Source organism: Trichechus manatus, unplaced genomic scaffold (genome assembly GCF_000243295.1).
Source record: "Trichechus manatus latirostris isolate Lorelei unplaced genomic scaffold, TriManLat1.0 scaffold00027, whole genome shotgun sequence".
Taxonomy (NCBI): domain Eukaryota; kingdom Metazoa; phylum Chordata; class Mammalia; order Sirenia; family Trichechidae; genus Trichechus; species Trichechus manatus.
In genome coordinates, this window is record NW_004443963.1 from 13819737 (window position 1) to 13837035 (window position 17299).

The 17299-nt window shown below is 37.8% G+C and overlaps 1 protein-coding gene across 3 annotated transcripts in view; it reads right to left on the reverse strand.

The window, feature by feature from the left end:
• Positions 1-17299, reverse strand: part of RBFOX2 (RNA binding fox-1 homolog 2) — a 357084-nt gene that overhangs the window by 71091 nt on the left and 268694 nt on the right. For all 3 annotated transcript variants that reach the window (XM_023729024.1, XM_012554838.2, XM_023729025.1), the window contains exon 3: positions 9904-10128. In XM_023729024.1, coding sequence (XP_023584792.1) covers positions 9904-10128 — 225 coding nt within the window. The remainder of the gene's footprint in view (positions 1-9903; positions 10129-17299) is intronic.

Below are 17299 nucleotides of genomic sequence, written 5' to 3' on the forward strand. Positions count from 1 at the left end.
CTATGTGTGTTCTTGTTGTTGTTGTTAGGTGCCAACTCATACTGACCCTATATGTACAACAGAATGAAACACTGTCCAGTCCTGTGCCATACTCACAATCATTGTTGTGAATAAGCCCACTGTTATAGCCACTGTGTCAATCCATTTTGTTGAGAGTCTTCCTCTTTTTCGCTGACCCTCTACCAAGCATGATGTCCTTCTTCAGGAACTAATTCCTCTTGATAACATGTCCAAAGTATGTGAGACAAAGTCTCGTCATCTTTGCTTCTAAGGAGCACTCTGGCTGTACTACTTCCAAGGCAGATTTGCTCATTTTTCTGGCAGTACATGGTATATTCAGTATTCTTCACCAACACTATAATTACAAGACATCAGTTCTTCTTTGGTCTTCCTTATTCATTGGCCAGCTTTTGCATGGATATAAGGCAACTGAAAACACCATGGCTTGGGTCAGGTGCACCTTAGTCTTCCAGGTGACATCCTTGCTTTTTGATACTTTAAAGAGGTCTTTTGCGGCAGATTTTCCCAATCCAATGCGTCATTTAATTTCTTTCTTCTTCTTTTTTTTTTTGGATAATGTAGCACATTACTTTAACATCTCCTACCAGACTTTAACTTTATTACAAAAAGTGTTTTTTAAAAAAATTGTGCTTTAAGTGAAAGTTTATAATTCAAGTTAGTTTCTCATACAAAAATTTATACACACATTGTTATGTGATGCTAGTTGCTCACCCTATACTGTGACAGCACACTCCTCCTTTCCAGCCTGGATTTCCCATGTCCATTCAACCAGCGCCTGACCATCTCTGCCTACTTATCTTGCCTCCAGACAGGAGCTGCCCATTCAGTCTCCTGTATCTACTTGAACTAAGAAGCATACTCTTTACAAGTATCATTTTATGTCCCATCGTCCAGTACAACCTTTGTCTAAATAGTTGGCCTTGGGAATGCTTCTAGTTTTGGGCTAGCAGAGAGTCCAGGCGCCATGTCTTCCGGGGTCTCTTCAGTCCAATCACACCAGTAAGTCTCGTCTTTTTACTACGATTTGAGCTCTGCACCCCACTTTTCTCCTGCTCAGTCACGGACTCTCTGTTGTGCTCCCTGTCAAGGCTGTCATTAGTGGTAGCCAGGCGTCATCTGGTTCTCCTGGTCTCAGGCTGATGGAGTCTCCAGTTTATGTGGCCCTTTCTGTCTCTTGGGCTAATATTTTCCTTGTGTCTTTCGTGTTCGTCATTCACCTTTGCTCCAGGGGGGTTGGGACCAATTGATGCATCTTAGATGGCCACTCACAAGCTCTTAAGACCCAAGATGCCACTCACCAAAGTGGGATGCAAAACATTTTCTTAATAAACTTTGTTATGCCAATTGACCTAGATGTTCCCTGAAACCATGGTCCCCAGACACCTGCCCCTGCTATTCTGTCCCTCTAAGTGTTTGACTGTATTCAGGAAACCTCTTAGCTTTTGGTTTAGTCTAGTTGTGCTGACAACCCTTGTAGTGTCTGTTGTCCTTTCCTTCACCTAACATAATTCTTGTCTACTATCTAGTTAATGAATAACCCTCACCATACCTCCCCACCCTCGTAACCATCAAAGAATGTTTTCTTCTGCGTTTAAACCTTGAGTTCTTATACTGGTGGTCTTATACAATATTTGTCCCTTTGCAACTGACGAAATTCACTCAGCATAATGCCTTCCAGATTCCTCCATGTTATGTTTCACAGGTTCATTGTTGTTCTTTATCGTCGTGTACTATTCCATTGTGTGACTATAGCATAATTTATCCACTTGTCCGTTGATAGGCACTCAGGTTGTTTCCATCTTTTTGCTATCGTGAACAGTGCTGCAATGAACATGAGTGTGCAAATATCTATTCGTGTGATGGCTGTTATTTCTCTAGGATATATTCCAAGGAGTGGGAATGCTAGATCGTATGGTACCTCTATTTCTAGCTTTTAAGGAAACGCCAAATCGATTTCCAAAGTGGTTGTACCATTTTACATTCCCACCAACAGTGTATAAGTGTTCCAGTCTCTCTACAACCTCTCCAACATTTATTATTTTGTGTTTTTTGGATTAATGCTAGGCTTCTTGGTGTGAGATGGTATCTCATTGTAGTTTTGATTTGCATTTCTCTAATGGCTAATGATCGTGAGCATTTCCTCATGTGTCTATTAGTCGCCTGAAAGTCGTCTTTGGTGAAGTGCCTGTTAATATCCTTTGCCCATTTTTTAATTGGGCTGTCTTTTTGTTGTTGAGGTTTTGTATATCCTGCAGTAGATTTTAGATATTAGACGCTGATTGGATTTGTCCTAGGCAAAAATGTTTTCCCAGTCTGTAGGTTGTCTTTTTACACTTTTGGTGAAGTCCCTGGATGAGCATAAGTGTTTGATTTTTAGGAGCTCCTAAAAATCTCTTGTAGTGTTTGTACACTGTTACGTATGGTTTGTATTCTGTTTATGCCATGTGTTAGGGCTCCTAGCGTTGTCCCTATTTTTTCTTCCATGGTCTTTACTGTTTTAGATTTTATATTTAGATCTCTGATACATTTGGAGTTAGCTTTTGTGCACCGTGTGAGGTATGGGTCTTGTTTCATTTTTTTGCAGAATGGATATCCAGTTATGCCAGCACCATTTGTGAAAGAGACTGTCTTTTCCCCAATTAACAGACTTTGGGCCTTTGTCAAATATCAGCTGCTCATAGGTGGATGAATTTGTCTGGATTCTGAATTCTGTTCCATTGGTCTATGTATCTGTTGTTGTACCACTACCAGGCTGTTTTGACTACCATGGCGGTATAATAGGTTCTGAAATCAGGTACTGTGAGGCCTCCCACTTTGTTCTTCAGTAATGCTTCACTTATCCAAGGCGTCTTCCCTTTCCATATAAAGTTGGTGATTTGTTTCTACATCTCATTAAAAAATGCCATTGGAATTTGGATCGAGATTGCATGGTATCTGTAGATCGCTTTGGGCAGAATTCACATTTTCACAGTGTTGAGTCTTCCTATCCATGAGCAAGGTATGTTATTCCACTTATGCAGGTCTCTTTTGGTTTCCTGCAGTAGTGCCTTGTAGTTATCATTGTATAGGTCTTTTATGTCTCTGGTTAGATTTATTCCTAAGTATTTTATCTTCTTGGGGGCTATTGTAAATGGTATTGATTTGGTGATTTCCTCTTTGAAGTTTTCTTTGTTGGTGTAGAGGAATTCAACTGATTTTTGTATGCTGATCTTGTATCCTGATATTTTGCTGAAATCTTCTATTAGTTCCAGCAATTTTCTTGTGGCTTCTTTGGGGTTTTCTGTGTATAAGATCATGTCTTCTGCAAATAGATACTTTTACTTCTTCCTTATCAATTTTGATGTGCTTTACTTCTTTTTCTAGCCTAACTGCTCTGGCTAGGACCTCAAGCACAATGTTGAGTAAGAGTGGTGATAAGAAGCATCCTTGTCTGGTTCCCTTTCTCAAGGGGAATGCTTTCAGATTCTCTCCATTTAGGATGATGTTGGCTGTTGGCTTTGTATAAATGCCCTTAATTATGTTGATGAATTTCCCTTCTATTCCTGTTTTGCTAAGAGTTTTTATCATATTAATGGGTGCTGGACTTTTTCACATGCCTTTTCTACAGCAGTTGATAAGATCATGTGGTTCCTATCTTTTATTTATGGGATGGATTACACTGTTTTTTTTAGTGTTGAAACTTCCCTGCATATCTGGTATAAATCCCACTTGATCATGGTGAATTATTTTTTTGGTATGTTGTTGAATTCTATTGGCTAGAATTTTGTTGAGGATTTTTGCGTCTCCATTCATGAGGGATACTGGTCTGTAATTTTCTTTTTTTGTGGTGTCTTTACCCGGTTTTGGTATCAGTGTTATGCAGGCTTCATAGAATGAGTTTGGGAGTATTCCATCCTTGTCTATGCTCTGCAATACCTTTAGTAGTGGTGGTGTTAATTATTCTCTGAAAGTTTGGTAGAATTCTCCAGTGAAACCGTCTGGGCCAGGGTTTTTTTTTTGTTGAGCTTTTAATTACCTTTTTAATCTCTTCTTTTGTTATAGGTTTATTTAGTTGTTCTACCTCTGTATATGTTTAGGTAGGTAGTGAGTTTCCAGAAATTTGTCTATTTCCTCTAAGTTTTCAAATTTGTTAGAGTACAATTTTTCATAGTATTCCGTTAGGATTCTTTTAATTTCAGCTAAGTCTGTTGTGATATTGCCCATCTTGTTTCTTATACGAGTTATTTGCTTCCTCTCCTGTTTTTCTTTTGTCAGTTTGGCCAATGGTTTATCGATTTTGTTGATCTTTTCAAAGAACTAGCTTTTGGTCTTTTTAACTCTTTCAATTGTTTTTCTATTCTCTATTTCATTTAATCCTGCTCTAATTCTAATTATTTCCTTTCTTCTCGCACCTGAGGGTTTCTTTTGCTTCTCTCTTTCTACTTGTTTTGCTTCTAATGTTTTGATTTTGGTGCTTTCTTCTTTTTGGATGTGTACATTTATTGCTATAAACTGACTCCTGAGCACTGTGTTTTCTGTGTCTCAAAGGTTCTGGTAGAATGTGTTTTCATTCGCATTTCATTCTGTGAATTTCTTTATTCCATCTGTAATTTCTTCTAGAACCCAGTAGTTTTCCAAAGATGCTGTTCAGTTACCATGTGATTTCTTTTTCCTTGCTTTTTCTGTTATTGATTTCTACTTTTATGACTTTATGGTCAGAAAAGATGCTTTGTAATATTTTGATGCTTTGGATTCTGGTAAGGCTTGCCTTATGGCCTAATATGTGGTCTATCGTGGAGAATTTTCTATGTGCATTGCAACAGAAAGTATACTTGGCTGCTTTTGGGTTGAGTGTCTGGTGTATGTCTATGAGATCAAGTTGGCTGACTGTGGCATTTAGAACTTCCGCATCTTTACTGAGCTTCTTTGTGGATGTTGTGTCCTTCACCAAAAGTGGTGTGTTGAAGTCTCCTACATTACTGTGTTTTTTAATCCATTCTGCCACTCTGTCTCTTTATTTGCGCATTTAGTCCATTCACATTCAGCATAATTAGTGATAGGTATGAGTTTAGTGCTGTCATTATGTCTTTTTGTGTGCTGTCGACAGTTTCTTTGTTCCACTTAATTTTCTGTGCTGAGTCATTTTTCTTTATGTATTTTCTTTTCATCGTTGTTGATTTTGTATTTGCTTAGACTTTATGTTTTTCTTGATTTTTTTATTTTGATGTGTAGGACTGGTAGTCTCCTTTGTGGGTACCTTAATATATACCTCTATTTTTCTAAGTTTAAACCATTCTTTTATTTCTTTATATCAACTTGACTTCCTCTCCATTTGAAAGATCTATGATTACATTTTTTAGTCCCTCTTTTTTGTTTTAATGTTGTCATCTTTTACATACTGACGTCTCTGTTCCCTATTTTCAGTGTTTTAGCTCTGATTTATTTTTTGTGACTTCCCTATCTGGGTTGACATTTGGTTGCTGTGTCTTGTGTTCTAGTCCTGGGTTGTTATCGGATGTTATTAATTTTCTAACTGGAGGACTCCCTTTAGTATTTTTGTAATTTTGGTTTGGTTTTTTTCAAACTCCCTATACATCTATTTATCTGGAAATGCTATAATTTTAACATATTTGAGAGACAGTTTTGTTGGATATATAATTCTTGGCTAGCAATTTTTTTCCTTCAAGGCTTTATGTATGTCATCCCATTGCCTTCTTGCCTGCATGGTTTCTGTTGTGTGGTCCAAGCTTAGTCTTACTGACTTTACTTTGTAGGTGCCTTTTCGTTTATCTCTACCTGCTCTTAAAATTCTCTCTTTAGCTTCGGTTTTGGCAAGTTTGATTATAATACGTCTTGGTGACTTTCTTTTGGATCTACCTTATGTGGGGTCCGATGAGCATCTTGGATCATCGATATCAGGGAAGTTTCCTACCAAAAAATCTTCAACAATTCTCTCTGTATTTTTTGTCATCCCCCTCTGTTCTGGTATTCCAATCACTTATAAGTTATTCCTCTTGTTAGAGTCCCACATAATTCTTAGGGTTTCTTCATTTTTTAAATTCTTTTATGTGATTTTTCCTCAAATCAGTGATGTCAAGTGCTTTATCTTCAATTTCACTAATTCTGACTTCCATTGCCTCAATTCTGCTCCTATGATTTCTATTGATTTCTTTAATTCTGAAATTTTATTGTAATCTTCTGGATTTCTGATTGTTGTCTCTCTATGTATTCTTGCAGCCTGTTAAATTTGTCATTATGCTCTTCTATAATCTTCTTAAGTTCCTCTATTGCTTTGTCTGTGTGTTCCTTGGCTTGTTCTGCGTTTTGACTGATTTCCTTTCATGATCTCTTGAAGAGTTCTATATATTAATCTTTTGTATTCTACCTCCAGTAATTCCAAGAAGTTCTCTTCCTCTGGAAAATTTCTTGATTCTTTGTTTTGGAAGCTTGCTGAAGCCATCATGGTCTGCATCTTTATGTGATTTGATATTGACTGTTGTCTCCGAGCCACCAATAAGTTATTATATTTATTTTATGTTTGCTCACTGTGTCCTAGCTTCTTGTTTTGTTTTGTTTTGATATGCCCGAACAGGCTGCTCGTGTTAGCTAGTTTGATTACTGGCGCCTCTGAAGCTCTAAGGTGGTTAGGTCTGTTACTAGGTATGTTAGCCCATAGGTCTGTTTACTTTTTTTGTATGGATTCAGCTCAGGTGTCCAGGTAGTCGGTCACCAGGTGGGTGGTGGAAGCTCTCACCTACAGTCCTAGACGTACACAGATGACTGGTATAGGCACAGGTATCTGGCTGCAGTGGGGGTCACGCACTGAGCAAGGTATGGGGCTGACGGCTGCCCCTGAGTATCTGCAAGGGAAGTGTCCCTGTTCCCTAAAGCGCGCAGGTGGGTGGGTTTTGCAGCCGGACTATGAGCACCCAATGCTGTTGGCTGTAAGGACCGGGAGGCACACTTATTCTTGGACCCTTGTCACAGATGGCTACATGGTATGGGTGGAGCCACCAGTCCTCAGGGCCCTGGTTAATGCGCAGAGCAGTGTCAAATGTCACAAACCTGCCACTTCACCATATAGTTGATACAGCTGAAGTTAGGCTTCAGGTATATACCCTGTTGTAGTGTGGTAATGAGGACCTACACTGTTGAAATGGGTCCACACAGGTCTATGCAGAAGTGAAAGGCATTCAAAGTCTGTGGACCCCTTATGCCTGTGCCTAGGCAAATGAGCTGTGCCTACCCTGAGTTCCTGGCTTAGGGGAGCTGGAAGATTATTTTTTCCTGTTTAATTTATTCCCTCTCCAAGGCCAGGAGAATGGCTCAGGGCGCAGGATGGACCCTACCTCCGGCCCAGGGAACTCGGCAATCGCTGAAGTCAGCCCCAGACCCGGTTTACAGTGGGAAGGGTCAGGTAAATGGGAGAGAGGTTTCTCTAAAGGAGGTGTTTTTTGATCCATGTGGTAGGTCAGATGCATGTACTTATCTTCTGCTGACTGAGCGCCGCTTTTCACCGGTTCTTGAGGCTTGAGTAGACTCTCTGCCACTCAATCTCTCTCGATGTGGAAAACATCTCCTGAGCGCCACTGCTTGCCTCACTGCGCACACCAGCCGATCGGCCTGAAGGGTGCCGCCTCCCGCCGGGTCAGGTCTGGCAACTCCTCGTTGCTTCTAAACCATCTCTCCCTCCCCCTGCCACTCAGTCTGATTCCTCAACTTTGCCTTTGATGTTCAGGGCTCCTATACTGTCATATACATAATCGATTCACTTGTTTTTTCAGGTCTTTGTTGTAAGAGGGACCACAGGAAGCGTTTGACTACTCTGCCATCTTGGCCCCACCTCCTTGTTTTAATTCTTGACTGCTGCTTCCAAGGAGGTTGACTGTGGAGCCAAGTAAAATGGAATCCTTGACAACTTCGATCTTTTCTCCATTTACCACGATGTTGCTTATTGTACTATGCACAGTATAGAATATTTTTGTCTTTAGAAACATACCACACAATTCCAGAGACAATATGGTTTCTTGTATGTTAATATGTATGTGACACATACCTACTGTCAATTTATGACAATTACTTTAGCAAGTCAGTAGTCAGAGGAGAGGTAGACTGGGGCCAGGGACTAGTGAACCAAGTAAAGAGTTTGGATTTTATTCTAATTATGTTAGGAAACCATAAAAGTTAAGCAGGAAAATAGCATAATTTACATGAAAAAAAAATACCTTGGCTGCTTTGTAGAAGATGAATAAGTTAGGCAGTAGTAATACAGGAAAGTGATGCGGTTTGAACTAGAGTAGTGATGGTGATGATGATACAAAAAACCACACACACACACACACACACACATACACACACACACACACGCACACACACACACAAAACAGTTGCTGTCAAACTGATTCCAACTCATAGCAACCCCACGTGTTGCAGAGCAGATCTGCGCTCCATAAGATTTTCAAAGCTGTGATCTTTTGGAAGTAGATTACCAGGCGTAGATTCCAAGGCACCTCTGGGTGGGTTCAAACTGCCAACCTTTCAGTTAGTGGCCAAGCACTTAACCGTTTGCACTACCCAGGGACTCTAAGATCATGATTGTTGCTGTGTGCTGTCAAGTTGATTCTGACTCATAGAGACCCCATGTGACAAGAGTAGAACTGCCCCAAAGGGTTTTCTAGGCTATAATCTTTATAGGAGCAGATCACCAGGTCTTTCCCCTGTGGAGCTGCTGGGTGGGTTTGAACCGCCAACCTTTTGGTTAGCAGGTGAGTGCTTAACCATTGCCACCAGAGCACCTATGATGAAGATAAGTACCTTTAAATCTCATAAAAACCCTTTGAGGTAGGTACTATTATCTATTTGAGCAAGCCAAGACAGAAAGAGATTAAATAACTTGCCTAAGATCATACTGCTAAGTAGGAGTCAAACTGGACTCAAACCCAAGCAATCTGGCAGAAAAGCTGAGCTCTTAATCAGGTACAATATCCAGCTATAGTATTAAAATGAAGACAAGAAGATGAGGTAGGAAAATGTTTTAGAGTTATGGTTGCCAAGACTTATTAATGAACTGGATGTAGAGATAAGGGAAATAAAGAAAAGAATGACTCCTAGGTTTTGCTTGAGCGACTAGGTGAATTTACTAGCATAATTTAATAAGATGGGAAAGATTAAGAGAGAAATACATTTCGGGGAGAAAATTAAAGATGGTTTTAGACCTACCAAGTTTAAAATGCCTGGTAGACATCCTGGGGGGATGTCAAGTTGTTAGTTGAATTACAGGAGTCTGGTATTACAGGAAAAAGTTTGGACTAAAAATAAAAATTTGAGGGACATCTGTACGTGCTAGGTGAGAGATGAGATGATAAATAGAGAGGATGTAGAATATAAGGAAAAGGGGTCCCAAGACCCAGCCCTAGAGTACTCTAACATTTATAAGCTGAAGAGAGGAGGATTCAGCAAAGGAGGCTAAGAAAGCACAGCCAGTGCTTAGAAGGAAAATCAGGAGAGTGTAGTGTCATGGAAGCCAAGAGACTACTTCAAAAGGAGGAGTGAGGAGGCACGTGTGCTGCTGAGAGTTTGTGTTAAGATGAGTGCAGAGAAGGGACCGCTGGATTTTGCAACACGGAGGTCTACTAATGAAGCTGAAAAGAACAGTATCCTCCTAAATTTCCTTGTGCCACTGCACTTACCTTGTTACATTTCTCATTTCTACACTTTAAGCTCCTACGCAGTGACTGTGAGTTTTAGTTCTAAATCTCTATCTGCTAATCACAATGCTTCAAGTCAAATTGTAATTATATAGACGCTAAATTAATTCAAAGTGTTTTCTAGTCTGATGAGTAAAGCAAGGATTTCCATATGATGTCACGCAGCCTTCCATTTCCCACCTCCTAATTCACATACCGTAAGAGATCCGTTTTGTGTGCTGGGTGAGTTGCTACTCTGCTCTCCGTGGGCTTGTGTACTGCCGTAGAGTGTCAGGTTATGCTCACTGGTCTGGCCGGCATAGTCCTGAGTGTGTGGCACTCCGTATTCTGTGGGAATTCCATTCTGTGGAGGTGGTGGAAATGGGATGGTAGTAAAAGGCTGAACCATTGCATCAGGAGTTGTTGTTGTCTCCTGGTTACCCTAATACAAATAGTGAGAAAGAGAGAAAAGGAAGATAAAAAGTGACTTTAAATTCTCATTACATAATTATTTTTAAGATGAATATATAGAATTCTCTGCATATTCTCTCACTGCTCAGGTAAAATAGAACACTTACTGAGGAAAATATTGTTACACAAACACACACCCTACTTATGTCAATTTGTGGTTACTAGACAGGTCCACAATCATATTAAAGCTGACTAGATGCTAAAGAGTCAAAACTTTTCCTTTAAACCAAGTTTAAAAAAAAAATGCCAGAAAATATCTCAAACAAGATATGCTATAAAATCACTGTAGAGTTCAAATTAGTTTGTGCTTCTAGTATTTTCTTTAGAATACTCTCTATTCTTTTAGTGATTCTCAAGAGGAAACCAAAAGGAAATTAATCAATTTTAAAATTATAATTCATAGCAATAGGAAGAATGATATTATAAATTAAAGTCTTAAAACCAGCCAACAAGGACCTCTAGATTTTTAGAGCAGAGTCCAGGAGAAGTATGTTACTAAAAAATTAATCTTTGTATTTCAAGGTAGAGATTGACTTGAGACTTGGCTACTAGGTTAATAAAACAAAATAAGAATCCTTTCCTTTAATTGGAAATATCAGAAATAGAGAAAAATTTCCCACGACAAAATATCAGAAACAGTATTTTTCATAATTACTGTCAGATTATAAGGCTTCCAACACAGCAGAACTCCTCTCCACCTGACATCATTCCCAGATGCGTATCTGGGGTCCAGTGTGATATATGAAATAGCAATAAGGAATCTACATTAGCTACAGAAAATTATTAGAGGCTATTTTGGCTCTATAGCTCCTCTCTCACTCTGTCTTCAAGTTCTGGTGCAATGGAGGGTTTAAATCAGGTGCAACAGATACTGAGAAACCTTCTCTACCTTCCCTTCTCAATGACTGACCTCCTCACCTCCCATTTTATTTCACAAAAAGCAAAATCATTATTTTACTGAAGATATATATCAGCAAACTCTTGAGACACCTTCTTGGATGTAGGTGGCAGAGACAGCTAAAGGCTTCAAATGTTAGCACTTAGATAAGCTTTCCTCCCATGTTTTAGACATCACAACTTTAGAGATTAAAAGTTGAAAATCTGGGTTTATGTCCTTTGTTTCTCCCAGTATGAGCATCCATCTTTCAAACAAGGAGTAGTTATTCACTTTTCTCAGCCTCAATTATCCTTCCGGAGAGGAGATCCTCTAACCACTGAGAATCCAGGAACTTTCAGCAGCATTTTCTAAATATCACCTCAGACTTTCAACATTAACTTGACAGCCATTAAACTGATACTACCTTTAAAAAAAAAAAGTCCAAAGCTGCATAAATAAAATCAGGTATCAGGGGAACTACAGAAATCTGGTTACATCTTTAAGTCACCATGTAACCTTTAAGAAAATCTCTCATTCTGTCATTTGATTTTCTTCGAATTTATGTTCTGCCTTGACTTAGTAAAAAGAGAAATGTAGTTGGACCTGCAAGACTTGACTTTGAATTCCAACTCTGCCATACACAGATCCTGTCACTTTGGGCAAGCCATTTTACTGCTTTGAAGCTTAGTTTGACAGATAAAGAAACTAAGTAGGGGTTAAGGAGCCCTGGTGGCGCAACGGTTAAGTGCTCAACTGCTAACCGAAAGGTTGGCAGTTCAAATACACCAGCCACTGCGTGAGAGAAAACACCTGGTGATCTGCTTCTGTAAAGATTACAGCCTAGGAAACCCTATGGGGCAGTTCTACTCTGTCCTATAGGATCATTATGAGTCGGAATTGACTCGAGGGCACACAACAATGTAGATTTGAACAAGTTTTATGTAATATTTAATATGAATTCACTGGAAACCTTGGTGACGCGGTGGTTAAGAGTTTGACTGCTAAGCAAAAGGCTGGTAGTTCGAATCCCCCAGGCGCTCCTTGGCAACCCTATGGGGCAGTTGTACTCTGTCCTATAGGGTTGCTATGAGTTGGAACTGACTCGATGGTAATGGTCTTTTGTTTTTTTTTTTTTAATATGAATTCATAGATTTTACATACTTGTCTAATGCCTATGGAAAAATATATAAAAAGTCAATCACCTAAATTAATCTAAAGAAGACCTTGACAAATCCTTAAAAGTTAATATTTTACAAACCACATTCACGAACTATTCTTTAGGAAGAGTAAGAATCAATTACCAAAAAGTGACCAAAAATTGTAACCACATGGAAATTAAGAAACACTGTTGTACATAACATCTGGATCAAAGAATAAAAAGTGAGACTATGAGCAATCTTAAAGTACTGAAAATAAGTATCTCTCATATTAAAATCTAGAGGATACAGTTAAAGCTGTACACAGAGGAAAATATTTCTATGTGCTTTTATTATACAGAAAGAAGATAAAAGATGAATTAAAAATTCAAACTAAAGGCATTAGAAAAAGGGTAAACTAAAGAAAGTAGGAAAAAGGAATTACTAAAGCTAAAATTAATAGAAATTAAATTTTAAAAGAACACTGCCAACCTAGATGAAACAAAGACCTTCCAACAAACCAAATGATCAAAACTGACTCAGTAATTGATAGAACACCCTGAACGGAATATTCACAGGATAACTGTCAAGAAAAAATATTTTTAAATGCCCAAGGTCCTAATGGTTTTTCAAACGAGCACAGGCTAACCTTCAACATCACACTGGAAGTCTTAACCAACGCAATACTAAAACCAAAACAAACCTGTTGCCATCAAGTCGATTCCAACTCACAGCGGCTCTACTGGGCAGAGTGGAACTGCCCCATAAGGTTTCCAAGGAGCAGCTGGTGGATTTGAACTGCTGACCTTTTTTGGTTTGCAGCCATAGCTCTTAACCACTGTGCCACAAGGGCTCTAATCAATGCAAAGGAAAAAAAAAAGAAAGGCATAAATATTGAAAAAGAAGTAAAACCGTCCTTATTTACTGAAAATACAGTTATATATCTAAAAAACCTTACAGAATCCATAAAGCTACAACTAGAATTAATAAATGAGTTCTGCAAGGTCACAGGATATAAAACCAATTACACTTCCACATATCAGCAACAAATAACTGAAAAATGAAATTTTAAAAATATGAATTACAACAGCACCAAAGCAGAATATGAAATAACTAGGAATAGATCTAACAAAGATGTAAGTGATCTCTACACTGTAAGTTACAAGACATTGCTAAGACAAATTAAAGAAGACCTACATAAATGGAGAAATACGTGGTCATGGATTGGAAGACTCAATATTGTTAAGACAACTATGCACCCCGATTCCACAAAGCCAAAAAAAATTCCAGCAGGCATTTTTGCAGAAACTGACAAGTTGATATTAAAATTTATATGCAAATGCAAAAACCCTAAAATAGTCAAAACAATTTTGAAAAAGAACAAAATTAAAGGGTTAAACTACCTTATTTCAAGACTTACTATGAAGCTATAATAACTAAAACAGTGTGGTATTAACATAAGGACAGATAAATAGATGAATGAAATAGAAAAGAATCCAAAAATAGACATGGTCGATTGTTTTCTGAACAAAGCATCAAGTCAATTCAACAGAGAAAGGAAAGTCTTTTAAACAAATGAACAGCTGAATACCTAATGGAAAAATAAACTTTGACTCTTATGCAAAAATTAACTTGAAAGAGAAAACAGACCTAATGTAAGAACTAAAACTATAAAATGGCTAGCAGAAAATTTATAAACTGGACTTGATCAAAATTAACAACGACTGCTCTTTGAAGGACATCACTAAGATAATAAAAAGACAAGGAGGAGACTGGGAGATAATATTCATAATACATACATATGACAAAGTCCATTTACACAGATTCTATAACTGTTTATCCTATATGGAACATTTCTATAAAGAACTGTTACAAATTATAATTAAAATAACAAACCAATTTTTTTTTAAATGAGCTGAAGACGTGAACAGATACTTCCCACAAAAAGGGATATAAATGGACAGAAGATACATGAACGGGTGGCTCAACAACATTAGTCAACAGGGACATGAAATTAACCCAAAATGAGATACTATTTCACACCCACTAGAATGGCTAAAATAAAATACTGAAAACATCAAATGTCAACAAGGATGAGGAATATCCAGAACTTTCATACATTCCTTGTGGAAATGTAAAATAGTATAAGCACTTTGCAGAACTGTTTTGCAGTTTACTTTTTTATAAAGTTAAATACTCTTTGTATTACTCCCCCAAAGTGAAAGCGTAACTACAAAAAGACGTGTACAAGAATGTTCATGAAAGCCTTCTTCATAATGGCCCAAATGGAAAAGAACTATATATACATCAATAGGGGAATGGATAAACAAATTGTAGTCTGTTAACAACATGGAATGCTATTCAGAAAAAAGAAAAAGAAATGAACTCCTGGAATTTGCAACAACATGGCTGAATCTTAACACTGTACTGAATCAAAGAAGCCAGACATAAAAAATACATACCGTATGATTCCAATTATGTGAAGTATAAGAACAGGAAAAACTAATCAACAGGGGCAGAAGTCAGAACATAATTACCTTTCTTTGGGGGTGGGGAGAAAGTGTTGACTGAAATTTGGCACAAGCGAACATTCTAGGGTGATGGAAATGTTATGCATCTTATTATGAGTGGTGGATACATAGATAGATCAAATTGTTAAAACTCATTAACCTGGACACTTGGTAAGTGTCATGGATCGAATTGTGTCCCTCCGCAAAATATGTGTCAACTGGGCTAGGCCATGATTCCCAGTATTGTGTGGTTGTCCTCCATTCTGTAATCTGATGTAACTGTCCTATGTGTTGTAAATCCTAATCTCTGTGGTTTATGTTAATCCTTTTCAAATAATATGTGTGCTTAAAATCATTTCCAATCAGAAGCAAATGGTGCCTAGGGGAGGAAACAGGATCAAATATGTTTATAATCTGGTAATTGAACAATTACTAAAAAAGTTTGGAAAAGGAAAAACTATGAAGTGGGGGGCATGCTCTATCATGTATTAAAACTTGCCATAAAATTATTGCAATTAAACAGAAAGAATATACAAAATGATAAATGGAACATGATAATCCTAAAACAGATTCACATTTATATGGAAGCTTAACAGAAGATAAAGGTGACATTTCAGTTCAGTGGGAGAAAGTGATTTGTTTATTATACGGTATTTGTAAAAAGCTGGCTACCATCAGAAAGAAAATAAAATTAGGCCCTTAGCTCACATGCTATACCGAAAAAAAAATTCCAGAAGGAATACAATCTAATTTAACAACTAAAATAATGAAAATATAAGAAAACTTGGAAGTAACCAGAGGGTGTGAGATTCTTAAGTAAGAAGGAAACCTAAAACCAGGAAAAAAAAAAAAAGGACAGATTTGGCTACATTAGGAAGGAAAAGAAGGGAAGGATGGTGAGAGGGAGAGGAAAAGAAAGGCAGGGTAAGGAAAGGGGGAACGGACTTCAAAGTCAAAAGAAAAATCAACTAGGAGAAAATATTTGCAACAGATAAGATAGACACTAGATTACTATCACTAACGCAAGAGGGTAAATAAATTGATAAGAAACACATAACAGAAAGGCAGGTAAGGATATAATTGAACAATTCACAGAAGATGAAATACAAATAGTTAATATAACAAAAATGCTCAACCTCATTAGCAGTCATGGAAATGCATATGAATAGCCCTAAGTCTAATTTTTCAGTCATCAAGTCAGCAAAAGAAAAAAAAAAATTTAAACAGCTTTATTGTGGTAAAATTGAAATACAATAAACTGCACTTATTTAAAATGTGCCATTTGGTAAGTTTTGACATATATACACCTATTAAAAAATAAGAAAGAAAGAAAAGAAAACAAAAAGACCTGGTGATCTGCTCCTGTAAAGATTACAGCCTAGGAAAACTTACAGGTGCTACTCTGTCATATAGGGTCGCTGTGAGTTGGAATCGACTTGACAGCACCCTACACCACCACCCAAAAAGCCATCACCACAATCAAAATAGTGAACATATCTATCAAAAATCCCAAGTTTCCTCATTTCCCTAAAAATAAAACCTACAAAGTATAAATATTTTTTAATGCAGAAAGAATGATGAGAAAATATAATCAACAAGGGGAAGCCAATATGAAACTGAACCACTAAATTATTGTACTACTCTTATAAAACAGTAGTTACAAATCCAGACAAAAATTCATAGCTGTCTTTCCTTTTAAAGTTATACAACATCAAAATTCAGCTGTCTCCAGTGTCCAAGAATCATTTCTACCTGGTACTAAGGACTGCTTCACATAAAAATCTTGTGTTTGTCTAATTCTTAGAAATTATGCTATGAAAACGTTAAGTTTTTTTACCCATAATTTTTCAGGGAAAAGCCTGTCTCTGTCACCCATCATATCCTTCCATTATCTCTAGGTCTGGGTGTTGTGTATGATTTCTCCTGTGCTATTGGAGGAAGAACGGAAGAACGGACCCTAATGGGAAATAATTCTCTCCTTCCTCCTTCAATCTTTCAGTGCTGAGCAGACCACTTCAGGGGCCCTCACAGGATTTACCGGCCTGAAGACATATTTGAAAGGGAAGACTTCAAATTCAGGTAGATTGGTGAACTAGAATGAGAGCACCAAAGATCTCTATAGATCTACCCTCCAACGCCAGGCATAAATAAAATCTTATAGGAATCCAACAGAAGGGTCTACTAAATAACTGGCAAAGGCTAAGGACCCTGTTTCCAAGTTTAGATAACCATGGCAAAGAGGCCTTTTCCAATGCTCTGACTTTGTTCCTCTCAGACTCATCTCTTTCACTTTAGCTTCCATTCTCCACCTCAGCCCTGCTGGGGATGATACTGTGGCACAAAAGTATACAATATTAACTCACAGGGGTAGTCTTGACAGAGCTGGCTCAGTCAACTGAACAAACAGCAATTAGCAGTGGGAGATGGAGAAAGAAAGATAAAAACATTTCATACGGTTCACCTGTAACCTTGTTGTAGCCTGTGTTTTGTAGAAATGCAAGACAGGCAGAGTCCAAATTGTTTCCCTAAGAAAAGGGTAATGTAAACCTCTGTTAGGAGGTTAAGAAGAAATTCTTGGTGGAATATTTTGTTACTTATACAAATGTTTTTTATTTTTGT